This window comes from Ranitomeya variabilis, chromosome 5, assembly GCF_051348905.1.
Source record: "Ranitomeya variabilis isolate aRanVar5 chromosome 5, aRanVar5.hap1, whole genome shotgun sequence".
NCBI classification, from domain to species: Eukaryota; Metazoa; Chordata; class Amphibia; order Anura; family Dendrobatidae; genus Ranitomeya; species Ranitomeya variabilis.
In genome coordinates this window covers 489,095,744-489,121,853 of record NC_135236.1, presented here as the reverse complement: position 1 = coordinate 489,121,853, position 26,110 = coordinate 489,095,744, and the positions used below count along the sequence as shown (strand labels likewise).

The 26,110-nt window shown below is 46.7% G+C and overlaps 1 protein-coding gene across 1 annotated transcript in view; it reads left to right on the top strand.

Moving 5' to 3' along the window:
- Positions 1-419: 419 nt before the first annotated feature.
- Positions 420-26,110, top strand: part of TCP11L2 (t-complex 11 like 2) — a 43,111-nt gene continuing 17,420 nt past the window's right edge. Inside the window, exons 1-3 of the mRNA XM_077265581.1 lie at positions 420-555; positions 22,643-22,810; positions 24,669-24,801. Of these exons, the coding sequence (XP_077121696.1) occupies positions 22,651-22,810; positions 24,669-24,801 (293 nt within the window). The 5' untranslated portion in view covers positions 420-555; positions 22,643-22,650. The remainder of the gene's footprint in view (positions 556-22,642; positions 22,811-24,668; positions 24,802-26,110) is intronic.

Here is a 26,110-nt window from a genome sequence, read left to right as displayed (position 1 = left end):
TCCAGCGCTAATCCAACTGTCCCACAGTACAGCGAACTGCGCAAGCGCGGATAGTGTTACCTCGCAAAGGGGCGTGTCTATATTTAAAGATCAGCAAAACATTGCCCTAGCAACCAAACTCAGAGGGGGAGGCGCGTAACGTCAGTGGCAGATTACTTCCGTAAATACGTGACGTCACGAGCAGGATCGTACCATTCTATCTACTTCCATTTTTATATTCATTTTCATTTGGCGAAAGTGTAGAGACATTACCAATTGCACCAAAGACTGTCTGTAATAGAAGCGGACACCTTCCCGTAGGCCACTCGTCAGCGAGAGCAAAAATGATACCGGTACATGATCGCCGTGGCCCATGTGCTTTGTTTGGTACGTTCCACCCCTCCCCCAACAATCAGCTGTGAGCTGGAGCTGAACAAAAACATCAGACGGCAGCAAGCCAAGGTGTCCTGGAGGCTGTGCGCGGATCCGGAGGCTGCACCATGTCAGCGAGCCACTGAGCCCTCAGCGTACAGCGAGCTCTATAGCGGCCAGTGCTCGGTGACCTCGGAGTGACAGGTGGGTGCTAGCATTGGCCGGAGGAACACAAGTCCCAGCACTACTCCTTCCACACTGCATTACTGCTCCAGTCTGAAGATGTCAGGAGCTCCCAGCTTGTAGTGATGAGCAGGGATCCTACCTGCCGGCTGCCCCCCCCCGATCCCTCTCCTGCCGGCCGCCCCCCCGATCCCTCTCCTGCCGGCCGGCTGCCCCCCCCCCCCCCCCCGATCCCCCTCCTGCCGGCCGGCTGCCCCCCCCCCCCCCCCCGATCCCCCTCCTGCCGGCCGGCTGCCCCCCGATCCCTCTCCTGCCGGCCGGCTGCCCCCCGATCCCTCTCCTGCCGGCCGGCTGCCCCCCGATCCCTCTCCTGCCGGCCGGCTGCCCCCCGATCCCTCTCCTGCCGGCCGGCTGCCCCCCGATCCCTCTCCTGCCGGCCGGCTGCCCCCCGATCCCTCTCCTGCCGGCCGCCCCCCCCCCGATCCCTCTCCTGCCGGCCGCCCCCCCCCCCGATCCCTCTCCTGCCGGCCGCCCCCCCCCCGATCCCTCTCCTGCCGGCCGCCCCCCCCCCCGATCCCTCTCCTGCCGGCCGGCTGGCCCCCCCCCCCCCCCGATCCCTCTCCTGCCGGCCGCCCCCCCGATCCCCCTCCTGCCGGCCGGCTGCCCCGCCCCCCCGATCCCTCTCCTGCCGGCCGCCCCCCCCGATCCCTCTCCTGCCGGCCGGCTGCCCCCCGATCCCTCTCCTCTCTGCAGTGTAGGACTCCTGCTTGCCAGCTGCCACCTATCCTTGTCCATCCAGGGAGAATGACCACGATCCCTGCAGCCTTTGGGCTTTTCTCTGACTCTGTAGTGCATTGTGATCAGAGACGTTGGCTAGCGGAGCCTCAATGTTGGGGTTGTGCGATAAGAGGAACATAACTCCAGCCTATCAGATCTGCCCCCATCCTACAGAAGACATATCCACGTAGTCTTTGCAGCCCCCTAATAAGACCAGGCTTAAATCAGATCAACAGGAATAACAACAACCTATTAACTGGTCAGTAGCGACCATTTCTCTCTTCTTCTTTTTTTTTTTGCTTTATTTTATTCCCGCTGCCCCCCTGAGTTTTTGGGTCGTCTGTAAATCTGCCATATGGTTCTAGTGATAAAGGTCTTTTTTATTTAGTATTTTTATGGTGTTTGCGATGGGCTGTGGTTCACATAGTAATAATACAAAACAACCTGAAGACATTCCCCCTTGGAAAAGACCATAAAGATAGACCATACATAAAAAGGTTCATCTCTGTATGGCAGATGTTTATTTTTTATGGAAAATACATGGGATTACTGGGATTATAATAAGAGCAACTACTGCTCCATTTTGGTCTGTGAAGTGGTGCTCCTTATGGTACAAATACAAATTGGACTGACCCAAAGGGAACCGCCTGGGGCACGAGCGGCCCCCACCCGCCTACATGGGCAGTGTTTGGCTCAGTGCAGCATCTCATCATTCATTTAACAAGCTAGCTTATTATTGTATAGAGGCCTAGGTACACTTGTGAGCAAGGGTCAGATAATATAGCATGTAACTGAGAGTGTCACCGGTGCGCCCATGAGAGCCCAGGCTGACAGTCCGTAAGTCTCACAAGTCAGTATTTTACTCATGCCTCATGATGATCTGTCATTATGACTCAAAATTCATCTTGGTAATTAGTAATAAGTCCCTTGTGAGCAACACACGTGACAATGTTTATAGTAGTAGTGTCTGTAACAGTGCATATGGGGGCAGTGCCGAGCAGGATCCCTGACTCTTGTGTAAATGCTTTGTACCATATGCACAGTAGTTATGATCTGGGTTGCCACCAGGAATTTTACTGTACCATAGTGGCAAAATATCCGGGCCCCCTTGAGACTCTGCCCAGGCTCCACCTCAATTCCGCAAACCTTTCACAGTCCTACCGCCCACTCTTGGAAAAAAAAAATTAACTTCTGATAAAGATGGGGTTTTTTTGCCCGCCACCACGACAAGGTAGACTCTTTTGGTAGAGCCCTATTCTACTCTAACCTATTAAACATTTCTTAAAATATCGAATACTCTTTTTAGGTATATATTTATTTTTCTTATGGAAATGTATAATACATTTTTTTTTTACATGACCAATAATACCACATAAAAGGGACAAATACCATCATTGCCAGACCAGATATTACCACCACATAGTCAGTACTGGAGAATTTGGTCACTATTAATAAAAAAACAATACTAGTATTACAAGAAGTTCAATTATACACAGGAGCTCTATATATAGTGTCAGTGTACAGGTAATACAGTGATCACTGGTGACATTATACACAGGAGCTCTGTATATGGTGTCAGTGTACAGGTAATACAGTGATCACTGGTGGCATTATACACAGGAGCTCTGTATATAGTGTACAGGTAATAAAGTGATCACTGGTGGCATTATACACAGGAGCTCTGTATATAGTGTACAGGTAATAAAGTGATCACTGGTGGCATTATACACAGGAGCTCTGTATATAGTGTACAGGTAATAAAGTGATCACTGGTGGCATTATACACAGGAGCTCTGTATATAGTCAGTGTACAGGTAATATAGTGATCATCGGTGACATTGTACACAGGAGCTCTGTATATAGTCAGTGTACAGGTAATACAGTGATCACTGGTGACATTATACACAGGAGCTCTGTATATAGTCAGTGTACAGGTAATACAGTGATCACTGGTGACATTATACACAGGAGCTCTGTATATAGTCAGTGTACAGGTAATACAGGGATCACCGGTGACATTATACACAGAAGCTTTGTATATAGTGTCAGTGTACATGTAAGGCTACGTTCACATTTGCGTTTTGCGCCGCAGCGTCGGGCGCCGCAGCGTCGCCGCATGCATCATGCGCCCCTATATTTAACATGGGGGCGCATGGACATGCGTCGCACTTGCGTTTTGCGCCGCATGCGTCACTGCGGCGCCCGCGTCCGGGCGCAGAGGACGCAGCAAGTTGCATTTTTGCTGCGTCCAAAATCAATGAAAAAAAGGACGCATGTGGCGCAAAAAGCAGCGTTGTGCATGCGTTCACATTAGCGTTGTGCGTTGCGTCGCCGACGCTGCGGCGCACAACGCAAATGTGAACGTAGCCTAATACAGTGATCACCGGTGACATACACAGGAGCTCTGTATATAGTGTCCGTGTACAGGTAATACAGTGATCACTGGTGGCATTCCACACAGGAGCTCTGTATAGACTATATAGTGTAAGTGTACACACTGACTTTTTAATTTTTATTTAATAAATTAATGGTACATGTGAAAATAAGCAACTTTATAATATATTATAAAATAGATGCTTTCACTGCTAAAATTGACTAATTATTATCAAAGATGTCAATTGAGTTAAAATCTGTATTCAATGTAGACAGACTTTCCCATTACTGAGATAGGAAATTATAATTTGGTGCTGATAAGATTCTATCTAGATGGGAGGGGGAGGAATGTGGAACTCTACCTCTAGCTCCTCCTATCCACGTAGAATCTTATCCGTAGCAGTCGCCAGGTAGATAGGTCAAGCTAGAGGCAGAGTTCCTCTCGTGATGTATTCATGTACTGATGGTAGTTCTAGTGACCTATTTATTAACTGATTATAGTTCTGGTTCTGTATTTATATAGTACTAGATGGCGGCCCGATTCTAACGCATCGGGTATTCTAGAATATGTATAGTAGTATATAACACAGCCCACGCAGTATATAGCAATGTGGGCACCATATCCCTGTTAAAAAAAGAATTTTATAGTTATATACTCACCTTCCAGCAGCCCCCGGATCCAGCCCAGGCGTTTAGCGATGCTCCTCGCAACGCCTCGGTCCCAAGAATGCATTGCGGCAATAACACGTGATGTAGCGGTCTGGCGAGACCACTAAGTTATCATCTTGGGAGACCGCTACATCATTGCCGAAATGCATTCTTGGGACCGGAGCGTCGTGAGGAGCGGGAAAGGCGCCGGAAGCTGGTAATAGAATTATTTTTTGTTTTGTTTTGTTTTGTATTAATGTACTGCTGATGATTCTAGTGATGAATATGCAGCGCCCCCACGTAAGGGCAATGGGGTACTAGGTACCGGGTCCTTCGGTTTGACGTGGGTCAGGCGCAGCTCCGTGCCCTTCTATCTAGGCCTCTGACAGGATCCCACCCCTGTCAGGGACCTCTGTCTGCAGCTCTGTGATGTTCCTCCTTCCCCTCTGTCTGCCTGACAGGGTGCTGCCTGGGTGAAGCCCAGTCAGCTTCTGTCTCGATGTTACTTGGGTGAAGCCCAGTCAGCTTCTGTCTAACTTTCTATCCAGCCCACCAGTTTTACCTAATTGTGAGGAGTGCCCTAGTAGATAGGAGCGTAGCTCCCCCTGGTGGTCTGGAGTGTGAAGTGTGGTGTATGGTTTGTGATACCTGGTAAGAAGATCTCCTTTATTGGTATCAGACGTAACATCACTCCCCCGGTGGAAGAACAACATTACTGCAACGACCAGGACTCTGGGGCGCTGCAAATACAGCACCAGAACCACTATTAGAACAGGAATATGGCATCACAACCACCATCAGTTGTGTAGTAAACTGTATTTGTCACATGATGGACATATAAACCATCATAAGTATCCCTTTATCTATTTCCATTAGGGTAGCCACTAAATGCTGGACACCTTAATTGAAACCAATTGGCCCCCATTATAGTTATCTTGGTTTCCATGTGTCTGACATATAAAATATAGGATGTCAGGGATGAATATTAAAATTTCTCTGCTATTGTGTAAATGGTCCACAAACAAAGAATGATTCTATATCTAACTTTGAAAGTGCAGTCTCTGTTAAGCCTCACCCCTAAAGTACATCACTTTTTTTATTTTTTATTTTTTTTATATTGTTGCTGGTATTATTTGGTTATAAAGGTACGAATTCTAGTAGAAGTGGTCATCAGAGCTTGTTAACCCATTGGAGGAGGAGGGTGGTATATTCGGGTTTAGTCTCTGACCCATTCCTCTACTTGGAAGCTGAGGGTTCATTGGGTAGAGGAGGGCGCCATCGGCTTCATCTGCCTAGGGCAGACCTGGGAAAAGTGTGGCCCACGGGCCACATCCGGCCCTCTGGCTGCCCCTGTCCGGCCCGCAGACTGAGACAGCCATGGGGCTGAAAACAGTGGCTCATGGACCGCACTATTCCACCTCCAGCCTGTCTGTCTGCTGCCCACTGTTGCCACTATCTGCACCCTCGGGTTGCAATCAGTGAGACAGCTGACGTGGAGACATCATTTTATTGTGTCACCTGTGCACTGCAGAGAGACAGTGCATCGGAGAGAGCGGAAGCAGAGCGCTGGGGGAACGTGAGCGAGGTGACTGCGCTCTCACGCTGGATGTGTGTGGAGTGGGGGGTTCTCACTCTGGATATCATGAGGCAGTGTAGGGGCTGTTGGCATACTTAAACAACCATAAGAAGGATTTAATCAATCAAGGTATCATTTAAAGGGAACTTGTCACCCCCAAAATCAATGGTGAGGTAAGCCCACCGTTATCAGGGGCTTATCTACAACATTCTGTAATGCTGTAGATAAGGGTACTCTCACACTTCCGTCTTTTTTGCTCCGTCGTAATCCGTCGTTATGGGCAAAAAACGGATCCTGCAAAAGTGCTTGCAGGATGCGTTTTTTGCCCATAGACTCGAATAAGCGACGGATCGTGACGGATGGGCACACGTCGCATCCGTCGTGCGACGGATGCGTTGTGTTTTGGCGGACGCAACGCACAAAAAAGTTCAATGTAACTTTTTTTTTGTGCAATGTGTCTGCCATTTCCGACCGCGCATGCGTGGCCAGAACTCCGCCCCCTCCTCCCTGCTCATCACAATGGGCAGCGGATGCGTTGTAAAACTGCATCCGCTGCCCACGTTGTGCTAAATTTAGAACAACGTCCGTCGGGCCGACTGTTTGCAACGGCCCCGTACCGACGGAAGTGTGAAAGTACCCGAAGCCCCCGATGTTACCTGAAAGAGGAGAAAAAGAGGTTAGATTATACTCACCCAGGGGCGGTCCCGCTCTGGTCCACGTCCGATGGGTGTCTCAGGTCCGCTCCGGCGCCTTCCATCTTCATTCCATGACATCCTCTTCGGGTTTTCACGCTGCGGCTCCGGCGCAGGCGTACTTTGTCTACCCTGTTGAGGGCAGAGTAAAGTACTGCAGTGCACAGGTCACTGGTGCCGGAAAGGTCAGAGAGGCCCAGCACCAGACGTGGACCAGAGCGGGACCGCCCCTGGGTGAGTATAATCTAACCTCTTTTTCTCATCTTTCAGGTTACATCGGGGGCTTATCTACAGCATTACAGAATGCTGTAGAAAAGCCCCTGATGCCGGTGGGCTTACCTCACCATCGATTTTTGGGAGTGACAGGTTCCCTTTAAATCAGTATAATGGCGCCAACCTGACACTGTCTGTATGTTACTGTGCACAATCCTGCTGACAGATTTCCTTTAACCCCTTTCTCCCATCAGACGGAATAGTACATCCGATGGCAGAACCCCCGCTTTGATGTGGGCTCCGGCGGTGAGCCCGCATCAAAGCCGGGACATGTCAGCTGACATGTGCCAGCAAAAGGTGCGGGCGGAATCGCGATCTGCTCGCACCTATTAACTAGTTAAATGCCGCTGTCATACTCTGACAGTGGCATTTAACAAGCGCTTCCGGCTATCGGGCCGCAAATGCGTGCACCGCTGACCCCTATCACGGTGGCGCTCATAGCAATGCAGTAATTTTACTACATAGGGGCGATCTGAACATCGCTCCTATGTAGCAGAGCCGATCAGGCTATGCCAACTTCTAGCCTTCCATGGAGGCTATTGAAGCATGGCAAAAGTTAAAAAAAAAAAAAAAAAAAAAAAAAAAAGTGATTAAAAATATGAAGTAAATAAAAAAATATTAAAGGGTTCAAATCACCCCTCTTTCGCCCCCTTAAAAAAAAAATAATCAAACCTACACATATTTGGTATCGCTGTGTTCAGAAACGCCCGATCAATTAAAAAAAGGGTTAACCTGATCGCTAAATGGCGTAGCGAGGAAAAAAATGAAAACCAGAATTACGTTTTTTTTGGTGGCCCTCAAATGGTCATATTAACGGAAAAAATAAAAAGTTATGGCTCTGGGACGGAGGGGAGCGAAAAACGAAAACGCAAAACCGAAAAAAGCTCCATCATTAAGGGGTTAAATCTGCACAATATTAAGTGATATAACTATAATATATTAATATTGAGCAGAATTACTTTCAGCCTATTGGTTTGGCCCTCCACAATTGTTACGGCCTCATGTGGCCCCTTGGGGAAATTAATTGCCTGCCCTGGCCTAGAGCACAGACCCCTAAACTGTGTGACCGTGCAGTGATGTTCTGCTTTGTGCCCTGTTTACATCCATTTATTGGGGTGGCAGCTATCTGATATTGATGGTCCTCCTTGGTGGAAACCTGGTTGATCAGTGTCGGTGATCATTCTTCTCATTGCCGCACGCTACATCCAGCTATAGGTCTCCGCTTCGGTCCATCATGCACTGACATGGCCCTGTACTTGGTGCAGACAGACTGACTGAAGGGTGCTCTTTTTGATGGAAATGGTATTGTTCATGTGCTTTTCTGACACCACCCTTCCTGAGTGCAGACAGATCCTGTAAAGTTACCACAGCGGGGAGGCTTCTTCCTTCTGAGTGCTATGATCTGTAGCTATATTAAGCCTGCAGTTTATTTTGATTACTATTGAATCCTCTGGGACCTTTTCTGACTTCATGCACTCAATTTACAACTGACCATAAGAGTGTCTGCACCCAATGTCTTTCTCAGGCTGATTCTGAAACCTTGTAGAAACTGTTCAAAAGAATGATCATGAGCACTTCTATGTGAAAATGACTGGCTGTTTATGTTCAGACTTTTGAACGTCTTTTATTGGCATCAGGTTTTTTAAAAAAAATGCCAAGCAGTTAAAGGGAACCCGTCAGCAGGATTGTGCCCAGTAACCTATACACAGTGTCAGGTCAGTGCCATTATACTGAATAAAATGATACCTGGGTGATGAAATCTGTCTTGTGGATGTTGTTTAGGCTACTTTCACAAATCAGGTTTTTGTTGTCAGGCTAAATCCGGCTAATGTTTTTTTAAAAAAAAAAAAAAAAAACGGATTCGACCTAAATTGCGAAAAACTGATGCGCCGGATCCGTTTTTTAGCTGGATCCGGTGTTCTTTAATGCGCATGGATCTTTTTTACTTTTGACTTCCTGGTTCCAAGAGAGAGAGAGACCAGAACGGCAGGTCAGTGAGGGATCGTGACCTGTCAGAAGCCATACTGATGATTACCTAAGCAGAGCATCACATGAAGACCGCAGCGTGAAGAGGACCTCATCCCATGAAGATAGGAGGCCCAGGACCGGACCGCGACACATACCGGACCGCCCACCCAGGTGAGTATAACCTAACCTGTTTTTCTCATTTTTCAGGATACATCCGGGGCTTATCTACAGCATTCCATTCCCTGGGTATGCCGTTGTGTGCACTTACTCTTACACTCGGCAAAGAGATTTCTGTACAATCTGTAAACTTAATTTTCTAGTTACCACTCTTGGATTGCGTATAGCTTATTGATTAGGTTCTGAACCTTATGGCCCTGATTCATCAAGACTGGTGTTTTTCATTTTCACATGCCTCTAAATCAGACTTGGCAAAATGTGGATCGCCGGCCACATTTGTCCCTCTGGCTGTTCCGAAGGGCTGAAAAAGTAGCCCATGGGCTGCACCATACCCTCTTCGGCCCAGTGTCCATCTGTCGGCCGCTGTCACTGCTATCCACCTCCTGTGGTGCAGACAGCGGTGAATACATTGGAGGATGGGGCACCCCCTCTTCCAACAATCGGTGTGTGAGATAGCTGACACAATTACATCATTTCATATAGTCAGCTGTGCAGTGCAGCTAGTCAGTGCACTAGAGACAGGAGCTGAGCGCCAGGCTAGCGAGGTGAGTATGTGGGGGGGTTTTGTGTGTGTGCGATGTTTGTATGTACATAGAAGGCATGTACATGTGGGGCTCATTCTGTATATAGGAGGCTGCGTGGGGTCTCATGTTGTATGTGGTAGCTGTGTGTGGGATCATGCGTTATATAGGGGGATGTTGCTTACTTAAAGGGGTATTCCCATCTCATAGATTCTATCCCAGTATGTAGTAGGTGTAATATTATCAAATATCTACTATTAATGCAATGCCCTGCATATGGGGTAAGCAACATGCCTTATTAGAAGAAATATGCTACATTTCTTACTGGAGGTATTTGCTATTTAATAATATTACACCTACTACCTATTGGGAATATGATCTGACATGGGAATACCCTTTTAATTCTGCTCAATATTAAGTGATGCAATATTACTTGCTTATCGTCAAAAAAGGAAAGCAGATGGAGCCAGGAAATTACAGGCCAGTGAGCCTTACTTCTATACCAGAAAGATCTTTTGAACAAATTATTAAGCAGCATGTATGTAAGTACTTGGATAAGAATACAGTAATTATCCAGAGCCAGCATGGGTTTGTAGCAAACAAGGCATGTCAGAATAATCTAATTTCCTTCTGTGATGGAATCACTGACTGGGTGGATCAGGGAAATGTGGTAGACATAGTATATCTCTACTTCAACAAAGCATTGAAAAAATGACCAAGCATGGGTTTGACAAGCCTACGGTTAAGTGGATTCATAACTGGCTCAGTGATCGTACTCAGAGTGCTGATAAATGGTTATCCAATTGGAAAAGTGTTTCAAGTGGGGCACCACAAAGCTCTGTCCTGGCCACAGAGTTGTACAGTAATTTTATTAAATTATCTAGATAAGGGAACTGAAGGTAAACTAATCAAATTTGCAGACGATGCAAAGCTAGGAGAGATAGCTAACACTAGAGAAGACAGAGTAAGGATTCAGAAGGATTTGAACAATGGGCAGCTACTAATAGAATGGTATTTAACAGGGAGAAATGCAAGATTGTACATCTGAGGAAGAAAAATTACAGCTACAGAATGGGAGGAATAGAACTAAGCAATAGCACGTGTGAAAAAGACTTGGGTATACTAATCACAGAATGAATGAGTCAACAGTATGATGCAGCAGCAAAAAAGGCAAACACCGTTCTAGGATGTATTAAGAGTAGCATAGAGTCTAAATCACGTGAAGTAATTTTATCGGTCGTCCATGACAGCACTACGGAGAGAGGGGATCCGCCCTTCAGGAACAGGAAACCTACAGATACATAAGGGCGGCACCTCTCCCACGCGTCAGTTGGTTTCCTGTTCCTGGAGGACAGGATTCCCTGCAGATACGACTTCGTTTCTCCTATCAATACCCAGGCCGGCTGTCCGACCCAGGTAGCGAGGGGGTCTCCTACCTCGGGCAGTGCGGGTCCCTGGAAGCGCCACGGTGGGTCCGGGTAGGACTCCACGACAGTGAGCGGTGCAGGGTGGAGCGACGTCCGGAGGAGGTCCATCCCCAGTGGTCAGCGAGGTGAGTATGCCCCCCCGGGGTCCGCTCACCCTCCTGGGCCTCGGTCTTCCCCGCCTCTAGTCCCCGTCGGTGCGGTGTGGTGCGGCGCCCTGTGCGCTCCCTTTTGGTCGGGAGGCCGGGGGTCGGGCGCTGGCTTCTGCCGCTTTCGCCGCTGTGCTGCAGCCACGGGTGGCGGTGGTGTAGCGGCAGGCGGCTAGGGGGTCCGGCGACGCTGTTCCCGGCTTCCGGGTGCGTTTCTGAGCCCTCAGGTCGAAACCGGAAGTGACGCGCAGGGGGCGGGGCTAAAACCGGAAGTTGGACGCCGGCCGTTTTTTTGCAAAAATCACCACTGTCCTGCATGCGGCGGGGGCGGGGGGGGGCTTTGGGGTTGGGGCACGGATTTGCAGGTGGAGGAAAAGATTCTGGCCACACACCTGCACATGTTCCGGATTCGGGGGTGGGCTATATATAGCCGAGCATAACGCTGCAGGGCTGCTTGTGAGCCCATCTACAGCTATGGATGAGCCGGAAGCTGCCGTCTGTCTGCTGGAGCAGGAGCAGGACAGATCCTCGGAGAAGTCCCATGCGAACCCCCAGCCGAAGGCCTGCGGACGCAGTAACCAGCCCGGTCGCAGATATAAACAGAAGGATCTGGACCGACCCCACAGTAATCCGGTACCTACCGCTACTGCCTGGGTAAGAGATCTTCGTGAATGTACCCTGATGCAGTCTTTTCCTATGTTTATTTCCGTAGGGGGAAAAAAAGCGCTTGTAAAACAAAAAACAAGGAGTGCGCGCTATGCGCTTGCCCTTTGCCAGACGCCTACCCTAAGAGACTTTGTCAGTCGTGTGTACGGCAGACGGTAGGAAATAAATTGATGGGAACTCTGATAGCGGTAGCTTCAGATAAATTACATAGCCTTTTTCTCCGCTCCCATAGGTGGCGGAAGAGTCTCCTGATTTCACATCAAACCTTAGGGAGATTATCAGGAAGGAGGTGAAAGATTCCCTGAAATCCCTGTCCCGGGAGCCTTCCAAAAGAAGAAGGGAACCTAGTGCCTCAGAGTCGGATTCGTCCGCTGGCCCTAGTAGGGAGAATGAGTCAGATGCCTCTGTCTCCTCAGCGTCCTCTTCGGAAGAGGAGTCTAACCGGTTCTGTTTCCCATTGGACCAAATGGACAAACTAATTAAATCAGTTAGATCCACCATGGGTGTGGCTGATGAAAGGCCAGAACTCTCAGCACAGGACCTAATGTTTGGCGGTCTAGACCCTAAAAAACGTAGGTCTTTTCCGCTCAATGACAAGGTCCAGAACCTCATCAAAAGGGAATGGAAAAAAACAGAGAAGAAAGGCTCTTTTCCACCTGCCTTTAAACGCAGATATCCCTTTGAGGACCCCATGGTGAATACATGGGATAAGGCGCCGAAATTGGACGCAGTGGTGTCTAAGGCGTCTAAAAAATCATCTATCCCCTTCGACGACATGGCTTCCCTAAAGGATCCTCTCGATAAGAAGGCTGACTCATTCCTTAAAGGGACATGGGAGATGTCAGCGGGTGCCCTGAGACCTGCTGTAGCTGCGACATGTGCAGCCAGATCGATGATGGTCTGGCTGGATCAGCTAGGGTCTAAGTTGGAAGGCGGTGTTTCCAGAGATTCTATGTTGAAATTCCTGCCAACAATTCAGAATGCCGCTGCCTTTCTCGCAGACGCATCTGTGGATTCGGCAAGAATGGCGGCTAGGGCGGCCGGACTATCAAACGCAGCACGCAGGGCCCTATGGCTGAAATGTTGGCCGGGTGACCTTCAATCCAGATCCCGTCTGTGCTCTATCCCATGCGAAGGGGAATACCTGTTTGGTCCAGTCCTAGACGAACTGCTGGAGAAAGCTGGAGACGAGAAGAAAAAGTTTCCCAATCTACCAAATACCTCTTACAGGCGTCCCTTCGCAGGGAAGAGATTCTTTCGGAGGAGACCAGCCAGAGACCAGAGCAGATGGGATGAGAAAAAGAAGAAAGGTACTGGATTTATGTTTGGAGGTGGAGGACGTCAGGAGCCATCCCGTGAGGTCAAAAAACCACCCCAATGACTAGTCGCCCCGGTGGGAGGTAGACTATCTGCCTTCTACCCGGCTTGGTCCAAAATCTCCAGTAGTGATTGGATTTTGGGGTTAATAGCTGCGGGTCTGCGGCTAGAGTTCTCTTCCATCCCTCAGACCTTCTTCAGAGTTACCCCACTCAGGTCCTCTCCAGCAGAACAGGCGGCCCTGGAAGCAGAAGTTCACGACCTGCTCAATAAGAATGTCCTGTCAGAGGTTCCGGAAGGAGAACAGGGTAGAGGATTCTACTCTCCTCTATTCCTAACAAGTAAACCTGATGGCTCCTTCAGGACAATTATTAACCTTAGGGCTCTTAATAATTTCCTGACCGTCCAATCATTTAAGATGGAAACTATTAACACCGCAATAAAGCTGCTGTTTAAAAACTGCTTTATGGTAGTATTGGATTTGAAGGACGCCTATTACCATATCCCTATTTATGCAGGTCACCAACGATACCTGAGGGTGGCGGTAAGGTTGGATGGGGTAATCAGACACTTCCAGTATAGGGCCCTCCCCTTTGGTATATCGGTCGCCCCTCGAGTGTTTACCAAAGTTATGGCGGAAGTTATGGCACACCTGCATGAGTCCAACATTCTAGTAATCCCCTACCTGGACGATCTCCTTATCGTAGGTAAAACGGCGGATCACTGTCTGGAACACTTTACATAAAGTGATGTCTGCTCTGGAGCGTCTGGGGTGGATGCTAAATGTTAAAAAATCACGCTTAGGCTACTTTCACACTAGCGTCGGGAACAACCCGTCGCTGCGCGTCGGGCCGACGTTCCCGACGCTAGTGTGGTCTCCGCCGCACAACGGGGGCAGCGGATGCATATTTCCCACGCATCCGCTGCCCCATTGTGATGTGCGGGGAAGTGCGGGGAGGTGGGGGCGGAGTTCCGACTGCGCATGCGCGGTCGGAAAAAGCGGACCGTCGGGAGCAAAAAACGTTACATGTAGCGTTTTGTTTTCCCGACGGACCGCTACCATACGCCCAAACGCCGCCAAACGCATTCACCGTTTGGAAATGCGTCGCAAATGCGTCGCGAATGCGTCGCTAATGTTACTCTATGACGAAACAACGTATCCAGCAAAAACTTTTGCTGGATGCGGCGTTTCGCAAAAACGACGCATTTGCGACGTATTGCAGTTAACGCTAGTGTGAAAGTAGCCTTACAGCCCATGACTGTGCAGCGATTTTTAGGCCTGACCCTGGATTCCCAGGTTCAGGAATGCCGTTTGCCTCAAGAGAAAATTGATCGCCTGCACCTTCAGGTGCTGAATGCCTCTAAAAACCCCACCATGTCCCTTAGAAGAGCCATGTCTCTGTTGGGCTCTCTCTCGTCCTGTATTCCAGCGGTCCGACGGGCCCAGTATCATACGAGGATACTTCAGGGCGAGGTGCTGTTACAACAAAAAAGGTTGGGGGGATGTCTGGAGAGCCTGATGACCCTATCCCAAGACGCTATTATGTCCCTCGGATGGTGGCTAGACCAAGAGAACCTGTCCACAGGGGTCCCCTGGGAATATAATGTAACTCGTATACTCACCTCGGACGCTAGCCCTTCTGGGTGGGGGGCTCACATGGGGGATACGTTGGTCCAGGGGCTTTGGGATCGGGATCAGATAGAAATGTCTTCCAACCTAAAGGAGTTAACGGCTGTGGAACAGGCAGTTAAATCACTCCTTGTCTATCTACAGGGCCACCACGTGCGGGTATTCTCGGACAATCTGGTCGCCGTGGCATACATAAATCACCAAGGCGGGACTCATTCCAAATCCCTAATGTGCGTAGCAGATCGTCTATTCCGTCTAGCAGAGCAACATCTTCTCTCATTGACGGCTCTTCACATAAGAGGGGCAGAAAACACTACGGCGGATTTCTTAAGCCGCAACACATTGAGGCAGGGAGAGTGGTCCCTGAACGACTCCATCTTCAACCTCATCGTGGAAAGATGGGGTCAACCAGAGGTAGACCTGTTTGCCACAAAAGAAAACAGGAAAGTGGCACAATTCTGCTCTCTCAACCCCAGAGAAAATCCTCTGTCAGTAGACGCCCTCCTCATAGACTGGAACTTCAGGCTAGCCTACGCCTTTCCTCCCCTGTCTCTACTTCCTCTGGTAGTGAGGAAAATCAGGAAGGACAAAGCCGCAGTGATAATAATTGCCCCCTTCTGGCCCAGAAGAACGTGGTTTCCATGCCTGAGGGCTATGTCGATATCTGACCCATGGGTCTTGCCAGACATCCCGGATCTCCTATCCCAGGGCCCAGTCTACCATCCTCGGGCGGTTGGCCTTCATCTGATGGCGTGGGTTTTGAGTGGGCGCTGTTAAAGGATAGGGGGTTCTCTCCGGGCCTCATTAACACTCTGCTGAAGAGCAGAAAAATAATCACCACAAAGATTTATGTTAGGATCTGGAAGAAGTTCCTTCAAAACTCGGGTGTAATAGCTGGTCAGTCAATACCAATAGACCAGATTTTAGAATTCTTACAGAAGGGGTTGGATATGGGGTTATCCCCAAATACACTTAAAGTGCAGGTATCAGCCTTAGGGGCCCTCTTTGGCTGCAACATTGCTGAGAATCACTGGGTCAGCAGATTCATCAGAGCGACAAAACGGTCTAGGCCAATGGTGAAGAATAGGGTCATGCCATGGGACCTGAACCTAGTCCTCTCAGCCATGACAGAGGCTCCATTTGAGCCAATTGCATCAGCCTCTATTAAAAATTTATCTCTTAAAGTAGCCTTCCTGGTGGCCCTAACATCGGCGCGTAGGATAGGCGGCATCCAAGCATTATCCAGGGTTCCCCCTTACATGCAGCTTAGGGATGATAGAGTGATTCTCTCCCCTTATCCAGCATATCTTCCTAAAGTAGTGTCCAGGTTCCACAGAACACAGGAAATAGTTCTTCCATCTTTTCTCCCCAATCCTACTAACGATAAGGAAAGGAAGCTACACACTTTAGATGTAAAAAGATGTATCCTGGAATATCTGGCAGTAACTGATCCCTGGAAGATGGATAACGCCCTATTCGTGTCCTATCAGGGTAGTAGGAAGGGTCACAGGGCATCAAAATCTACTTTAGCTAGATGGATCAGGGAGGCTATCTCGCTGGCATACATCTCAAAGGGCAAGCCGGCGCCTGAAGGTCTGAAAGCGCATTCCACTAGAGCTATGGCGACTTCGTGGGCGGAAAGATTGGAGGTGTCGATCGACCAAATTTGTAAGGCTGCTACTTGGTCTTCCCCAAACATATTCTATAACCACTATAGATTGAACTTGGGTGCCTCTTCTGACCTCTCTTTTGGTGTAAGGGTGCTGCAAGCTGTAGTCCCTCCCTAGTTAGTTACTCTCTGTAATTCTCTCCGTAGTGCTGTCATGGACGACCGATAAAGTCTTAGTTACTCACCGGTTAACGGTGTTTTTCGGAGTCCATGACAGCACCTGTACATACCCTCCCGTCTTCTTAAGTTCTGGGTGTACACCTCTTCCTTTATTTATATATTTCACGGGTAGTGAATAGTTAGTTATTTGTGTCATTGTTTATTATGTATGCTATTAACCTTGGTGGTCCTCTTGTGCTCTGTAAACCAACTGATGTGTGGGAGAGGTGCCGCCCTTATGTATCTGTAGGTTTCCTGTTCCTGAAGGGCGGATCCCCTCTCTCCGTAGTGCTGTCATGGACTCCGAAAAACACCGTTAACCAGTGAGTAACTAAGACTATCTCCTCTTCTTCTCCTTGGTCAGACCTCATCTGGAATACTGTGTCCAGTTCGGGGCATCACATTTAACCCCTTCCCGACCTGTGACGCAGCGTATGCGCCATGAAAACCTGTGCCAATCTGACCTGTGACTCAGCATATGCGTCATGGTCAGATCGCGCTCCTGCAGGTCGGGTGAAAGGGTTAATTGAAATGTTACCCACCCTGCAGCTACAGGAGGAGTTGTACTTGAGCCCGGGGGGGTTGGCTTTGCCAAAGTGGCTATGATCGCTCTGATTGACTGTTTCACTTTTAACAGTCAATCAGAGCAATTGTAATATTTCACCAATGAAAATTGGTGAAATATTACAATCCAGCTATGGCCGATGCAATATCATCGGCCATGGCTGGAGACCACAATCTGCCCCCGCCACCGACTGACGGCGGCGATCCGCCACCGTCAGTCTTTCCTCCCCTCCGTCCTGTCCTCCGCTCCCCCCCACAGTCTGATCTCACCCCCCCCCCCCCCCCGTAACCACTGAGTCCTGGTGTCCGTCCGTCTTCTTCATGGGTGCTGCCGTGTTCTAAAATGGCGGCGCATGCTCAGTGCGCCCGCCAAATCTGCCGTCCAGCAGATTCATTCCAGGTACATTTTGATCACTGTGATAGGTTCTATCAAAATAAAAAAGTAAATAAAAAAGTACCCCCCCCCCCCTTATCACCCCCATAGGTAGGGAAAATAATGAAAAAAAGAAAATATACTTATTTTTATTTTTCCGTTAGGGATGCAATTAGGGTTAGGGATGCAATTAGGGTTAGGGATGCAATTAGGGTTAGGGATGCAATTAGGGTTAGGGATGCAATTAGGGTTAGGGATGCAATTAGGGTTAGGTTTAGAATTAGGGTTGCAATTAGGGTTAGGTTTAGAATTAGGGTTGCAATTAGGGTTAGGTTTAGCATTAGGGTTGCAATTAGGGTTAGGGTTGCAATTAGGGTTAGGGTTGCAATTAGGCTATGTGCACACGGTGCGGATTTGACTGCAGATCCGCAGTGGATTGGTAGCTGCGGATTCGTAGCAGTTTTCCTTCACGTTTACAGTACCATGTAAACCTATGGAAAACCAAATCCGCTGTGCCCATGGTGCGGAAAATACAGCGCGGAAACGCTGCGTTGTATTTTCCGCTGCATGTCAATTCTTTGAGCGGATTCTGCAATGTTTTACATCTGTTCCTCAATAGGAATCCGCAGGTGAAATCTGCACAAAAAACACTGGAAATCCGCACTGCGTTTTACCTGTGGATTTTTCAAAAATTGTGCGGAAAAATACGCACACGAATCCGCAACGTATATACTCTGAGCATTTTTTACCTTTTGTGCATTATTGCCCTTTTCCAAGATGGCGTCTTTGGTCTCATGTGCACTGTCTACCTGCTATAAAACTCCACCCCAGCCTTCAGTCTGTGCTAGAGTATTCTGCCTTGCATCCAGCTCCTGACCTCTGGTGACTCCCTGGCTATATACCTGCTCCTGTGAACCTGTGTAGTGATCCTGCTACTCTGCTCTGAGTTCCTGCTGCATACACCAGTTCCAGTAATCCTCCTTCATCTGCTGCTCGTGTTTACTTCCATCTGCATTTGCTGGACATGTAAGCGTTTGCTGCTCTGCAAAAACCTGAGACTATTAACCAGGCCTCCCTGGTTGAGCTAAGATATTATTTGAACTGCCTTATAAGCTTATCTGTGTTTGGACTAAGACAAGGATTTATTCGTGTCAAGTATCCTCAAGAATAACTGTGCTTCATAGACTTTCTGCTTCATTGCATTTTCCTCTGAAGTTTCCTATAGACTGCTAAGCTGCGTTTATTATTTGCACCAAGTGTTGTGGACTTGAGTTTCTCTCTGCACCTGTTTGAATCACCGTGTGATAATATAGACTTTACCACTTATAAAACTGTGTCCTGTAGTTGTCTTGTTCCATGCAAAGAGTCTCCTGAGTTATCCCCTATAATTATTACATTAGGGTTGGGGTTAGGGGTGTGTTGGAGGTAGGGGTGTGTTGGGGTTAGGGTTGTTATTAGGGTTATGGTTAGAGTTGGGATTAAGGTTAGGGGTGTGTTGGAGTTAGAATCGAGGGGTTTCCACTTTTTAGGCACATCAGGGGGTCTCCAAATGTGGCATGGCGCCACCATTGATTCCAGCCAATCTTGCGTTCAAAAAGTCAAATGGTGCTCCCTACCTACCGAGCCCCGACGTGTGCCCAAACAGTGGTTTACCCAAACATATGGGGCATAAGCGTACTCAGGAAAAATTGCACAACAACTTTGGGGGTCTAATTTCTCCTTACGCTGACAGGGGAGTGGTGGGAGAAGGAGCGCTATGCGCTCCTTCCCTCATCCATGTGATCAGCTGTATCGGCTAAATGCCGATACAGCTGACCCTGCGATGATGGATGGGGGCCCACTGCTGGCACCGGGCCCCCCCATCTGGTCAGGGGCTCCATAGCAGGGAGATCGATTCTAACTGTATCGGCGTGCTGTGCACGTCGATACAGTTACAGTAGTGTAGCTCCGGGTGGGCCCCCTCTGAGCACCGGGCCCGGGGTGCCCACCCCCACTGCCCCCCCCAGTAGCTGCGCTACTGAGTGGAACAGGCTGCCATGAGTGGTGGTGAGTACTGCTTCAATGGAAGTCTTCAAACAGAGGCTGGACAGACATCTGGGATGATTTAGTGAATCCTTCATTGAGCAGGGGGTTGGACACGATGATCCTGGAGGCCCTCTCCAACTCTTAACATTCTGTGATTCTAATATAAAATAATTATAATATATTAATACTAATATATTGAACAGAAATATTTCAGTTTATTGGTTCAGCCCTCCACAACAGTCACGGTCTCATGTGGCCCCTTGGGAAAATGAATTGCACACCCCTGCTCTAAATGAACTCGGCACGTCTGAAAAGCGGTCTGCAATGTGCCACATTCTTTCCCTAGTAGAAGGTAAAGCACGCACACTCACTAAGGCTGGTTTCACACTTGCGTTTTGATCTGCATGCGTTTTTGAAAAAACGCATGTGGTGAAAAAACGCATGTAATCGCGGCAAAACGCAGCGTTTTTTAGACGCATGCGTTTTTTTTTTTTCCCCATGAAAAAATCAACTAGAAAATCCACTAATAGTAGAATTAGTTAGGGTTAGGGGTAGCTTTTTATTAGAAGAATGTCCTGGTCACCCTAACCCTACCCCTAACCCCTAAACGTAACTGAAATACGTGGCACTGAAATACGTGGCACTGAAATACGTGATACGTGGCACTGAAATACGTGGCACTGAAATACGTGGTACGTGGCACTGAAATACGTGGCACTGAATACGTGGTACTGAAATACGTGATACGTGGCACTGAAATACGTGGCACTGAATACGTGGTACTGAAATACGTGATACGTGGCACTGAAATACGTGGCACTGAAATATGTGGTACGTGGCACTGAATACGTGGTACGTGGCACTGAAATACGTGGCACTGAATACGTGGTACTGAAATACGTGATACGTGGCACTGAAATACGTGGCATTGAAATACGTGGCACTAAAATAAGTGATACGTGGCACTTAAATACGTGGCACTATGACTGTCACAAAAAGGTTCATTAAACGGTTAGGGGTGAGGTTAGGGGTAGAGTTAGGGTTAGGGTTTGGATCCCTTTATCACCTTGATGGTGGTGGGTGGCTTTTCAGTCTGTTTTCTGGGTTTTTTCTATAAAAACACATGCGTTTTTAACGCAAACAAACGCATGTGCTTAAAAACGCATGCGTTTACATAGACAGCAATGCATTTTTTTTGCCGCGAAAAAACGCATGCGTTTTTTCGCGGCAAAAAAAAACGCGCAAAAAAATACTACAGGTTGCATTTTTGAAAAAGAACGCATGCAGAAAAAAAACGCATGCGTTTGAAAACGCGACCAAACGCGTACAAAAAAAAGCATGCGTTTTCAATGTTAAGTATAGGGGAAAAAACGCATGCGTTTTTTGTGCAAAAAACGCTGCAGACAAAAACGCAAGTGTGAAACCAGCCTAAATCTTGAGTTTAAACTATCAAGTGAAATTTCATTCCTACAATAATAAGTAAGCAATAATCTCTAAGGGGGGAGGAGGAGATAATTGTTTCAAGTATAGAAAATGTCCAGTGTCAAGAATGAATTACTGTGTATTGCAGACCAGTGGTTTGAGAATTTTTTTTGGGGGGGGATTTTTTTTTCTAAAACAAAAAAAATAGACAGCGGTGATAAAAGAAAATTAGTGGATCAACGATGGGGCGTCCTGGAGGGTTTCCTAATGATTTGTGGATTTTTGTGAAGATGTACAGAAGCGGGATCACTGGATGTTGGTTAATTTAAAAAAGTAGCAGTTCTCTGATCAATTGTGCTCAGCTCCAGATTTCACAATAATCTAAAAAAAAATAATAAAAAAAAAAAATTATATATGTATGTGTGTGTGTTTATGTATATGTGTGTGTATGTATGTATGTATATGTGTATATATATATATATATATTTTGGGTAGATTGTTACAGTGAAGGAAATAAGTATTTGATCCCTTATTGATTTTGTAAGTTTGCAACCTGACAAAGACATGAACAGTCTATAATTTTAAGGGTAGGTTGATTTTGAACATTGAGAGTTAGAATATCAAAAATAAAATCCAGAAAATCACATTGTATACTGTAAACTCTAAAAATTTTATTTGCAGATTCTGGTGTGTTGGCAAATGACCCAGATGATATTCGGATAGGATTCTCTCTATATCCCGATCCCTAAGGTCTATGTATGCTTCTGTGGCATGATGTGAATGTGGAGGGCTAAATGTGCTGGGATTACTTGAGCCCAAATGGGATCTAGACAGTCCAGGAATAGATGTACCCTCCGAGGGAAGGCTCCTATTCGTGGAGGTCTCTTCTAGTAGTCCATAATGAGTCTTAAGTCTGATATTGTACAGCAATTTTATTTGTGTTTTCACTGTTCTTTCTACCGACTATGTGAAAAAGACCTGGAAGGGTCGGCACGTTCCTGCTTTATTGCAATTGGTTTTGCGTCTCATGACGTGTTCTGTGCCTATTTGTATGAATAAATTTCATGGTTTAAACTCCATATTTCGTGAGTGAAGTTGCTTTCCATTCAATTATATTTTGGGATCACCCAGTTTGACCATCACTTCTACTACTGCTACTACTAATGCCAAACAACTTTATATCATAGATCATACTCCAGTCAGGGACTGGAGTAAGATTTGTGGCATAAGGCATGCTGCCGCTCATCATGAATTTGACAAAGGGTTGCTTTGTTGGAGCTGTGTGAAAAATCCCAAAGTCTTAAAAGTTTTGCACAATGCGAGGCTGTGTCAGGATTTTAAGACTTTTCAAAACCTTTTATATTCTGGCGTAGAAGCTTTGATGAATCTGCATGTCAGATAGTGTTGTTTCATGTAAAAATTCATGGAAATTGATGATGAAGGAAAGCTCATCTATTTTCTAAGGCCAGCAGTCTTTGTTCTTTTAGGTTGAGATATATCTATCAGACAGACGTGTGTGTATGTGTGTATATATATATATATATATATATATATATATATATATATATATATATATATATATATATATATATATATATATATATATATATATATATATATATATATATATATATATATATATAATTTATTTTATTTTATTTTTTTTTGTGGTTATATTGGTAACGTATACTATCTTTTTATGTAGATACTACAATGCCTCTCAGCGATGATAAACCCTTTGGCAATGAGGACCGGCACAGCGATTCTGATGGCTCCCGGCTGTCGGAAAGCATGGCTTGCTCATCCAGTGACAATGATTCTCCCCGGGAAAGTTTTACCAGCGATTCGTCCAGCAAGCATGCTTCCCCTGTGTGTAAGTCGGCTGAGGCTTTACCATGACGCATGATTACATTTGTAAACTGGTGGTGATCTTGTCTTTGTAACCAGCCATTGATGAGCAGAGCGGCTTCCTGTGTATCTACCTGGAAGGCATGTGCATGTGTTCTGGTAGGGTTTAACATGAGGCACACCATTATATAATTGTCTGGATGACAGGCTGTGTCCAGGATAGTGTGATTATCTACAGCCAGTAAGCAATGAAATGATGTTCACAGTCTAGAATAAACCAGGTAAATCTTAGGAAGCAGACAGGAAGACCTAACCAGTTACCCCAGACTTATATGTTGATTTAGCCACAGCCCTAACAGGAGCTGTTCTACAGCAACCTCTACTTACTGGAATGGTGCTGTGCCGCTCTGTTAGTATTTACAGCTGATTGATGGGGGGGTGGGGTCTGATCCACACTGAGTTGATACTCCCTTATCCAATGGATAGGTCAGACCTGGACAAACCTTTCAAATTCAATTTGTGTGTATTAGAAATTGTTTAGTAATGTTTGACGATGGTAATTAAGCTGCCAACCGCAACAAATACTGTATTCGGACTATAAGATGCACTGGACCATAAGACACACCTAGGTATTAGAGGAAGAAATTAGGAAAAAAATTAAAGCAAAAAATGTGGTTAATTCTATACTTAATATCCTCTATTCTGGTATATATGGTCCCCCTCATCCCCATCCTGATACATATGGCCCCTTCATTCCCTACCCTGGTATCATGGCCCCCCCTTTTCTACTCTGGTGTGCTTAGATCCCTCATCCTATCCTGGTATGCATGGCCCCATAAGAAAACATAAAAAAAAACCAAACAGAACACTACACTTACCTTCCCTGTGCTCCCTCGCAGCCTCCTGCTCTGTTGCCAGCAGCTGCTTTTTGCTTGTAAGCTGCGCATGGCAGGGACGTCATGCACTGCTCACAAGCAGAGCACAGCTATCGGATTACTTACTGCTCTGCACGCCGGGACTGTGCATGCAGAAAGCAGTGAGTATTCATTGCTCTTCAGTAGAGGGCACCATATCAGCTGGGGCCTTCCTGCAGCTGCTGGGCGGTCACGTGTGCCGCTACTTAAGAGAAATGAATTCACCTCTCTCCACACCCAGGGAGGCGAATATTCATTTCTCTTAAGTAGCAGCACACGTGACCGCCCAGCAGCTGCAGGAAGGCCCCAGCTGACATGATGCCCTCTACTGAAGAGCAATGAATACTCACTTTCTGCATGCACAGTTCCAGTGTGCATAGCAATGATGAGTATTCCGGCAGCTGTGCGCTGCTTGTGAGCAGTGCATGACGTCCCTGCCATGCACTACTTATAAGCATAAAGCAGCTGCCGGCAATGGAGCAGGATGCTGCGAGGGAGTGCCGTGTAGGTAAGTGTAATGCTTGTCTTGTCGTGGTGTTTTTTTTTTTTTTTGTTTTTGTTTTTTTTAATGATGGGGCCAGGCACACCAGGATAGGGGTGGGTGGGGGCCAATCATAAGGATGGGGCCATGCATACCAGGACTGAGGTGGGACCAATCGGACCAGGATGCTAAACACCCATGGGCGTGAAATGCAGTGAATATCCATTTCTCTTTAGAAGCGGGCACAGAGGTTAGCCGCAGCCGCTGGCTCCAGCCTCCTGGGACCCGCTGCACTGCCAGAGCCGGTACATCCAGACTATAATGCGCACCCCCTATTTTCCTCCACATTTTTTGGAGGAAAAAAGTGTGTACACTTTTTTTTTTTTTTTTTTTTCCCAATTCAGACATCAAAATTGGATATTTTTCTGTCTTTGATATCTATCTTAGATTGCCCTTTATCCATATTTGTTCTGCTTTTTGTTTATTAGCAAGTCCACCAAGAACATCAACCTTTGATGACATTATGTCAACCACAAGGAACTTATCCAACTTACTATTAGCCCATGAAATCGTTGCAAATGAAAACTTCCATCTTGATACTATTGAGCCTCCGAAAAACAGGTATTTCTTTTTGGCTTTGTGTGTTCATTTTTCTTGTAGTGCCTATAGATGTCACTTGGTATGGCTAGTCATAGCTACTTAAATCTTTCATGTTTTTCATGCCCTGGAGTAAAAATTAAAATGATCTACATCCTCACTGCTTCCTTGGTATGAGAAGAGGTGGCTATGAACTGTGTTTTGGCGTGTGTTATTAGCTAAGACCAGATAAGTGTTGGGACAACCACCCACAATGCCACTGCCAAGTCCAAAGTAAATTTAGTGTAGTACATCATTTAAAAAAAAAAAAAAAAAAGAAAAAAAAAGGCCTCTCGTACACTACAGACCACTCCTGAGAGCTGATGTGCACTATCCAAAATAAATGGTTATTTTCATCATCATAAATGGGTAAAATTGCAAAGTGTTTGTTATAACAAGAAACTTCACATGTTGTTACAAATCCTTTCTGCTCTCAAGAATGGAAGGATTATTAATTGTTTGCAACTGTGGCTAGCCAACGAGCAGTAGTCTGAGTTGGTGGGTGTCCTAGGCAGTGCTTACAATCGCTTTCCAATAGAGCTTGTAAGCACTGTTCTAAGATCGCTAACTTCACTGTGCTCCTCCGATGTTGCAGAAGCAAAGTTACTTCTGTAGGCAACATTGCCGAGTGTGACGTTCATGCACTGCGACCATGCTGCTAGCCCTAATTGTCATGCTGAAGAAATTTAGAAAAGCCCTTTAATGGATTGTATTTCCATAACCGGTTAACATATTGGGGGCGAAGTGCCCCTATAGAGCTTCCAGAGTTTGGATGACTGAGGCTGTACCCAGTGCCTGGTATGCAGCTTACAAAGGAATTTTTTTTTAAGAGGTCTTTTTTCATCTGCTAACAACTCTCCTAGTTATGCTAATCAACTTTCAGTAAGCACTCTTCTCCAATCTGTTTTCGCTGGATGTGAGGCATAGTATACTGTCCCGGCAACTGTGGATTTGGGACATGTACCATAATCTGACAACTGTTGAGCTAGTTATTAAGAAGTAAATCTGTTTGTGATGGGATCAGTATTTCCTATACCTGACAAGTCAAACAAGTTTTGTATGTGTAAAGTCGGGGTCAAACCAGCATATGAAAAATAATACAATCTTCATTCATAAAACAGGACATAATTAAAAAAGGAGATGGCAACACATGCAAACAGAAAATGAAAAATACACTGTGCAGAGGCTATATTTAGAATCACTCCATTTATAGGGGTTTATACATATAGAACCTGTAAACTAGTAAGTACCTGATATTGATGATGGAAATATATGCTGCAGTCCTAATCACACT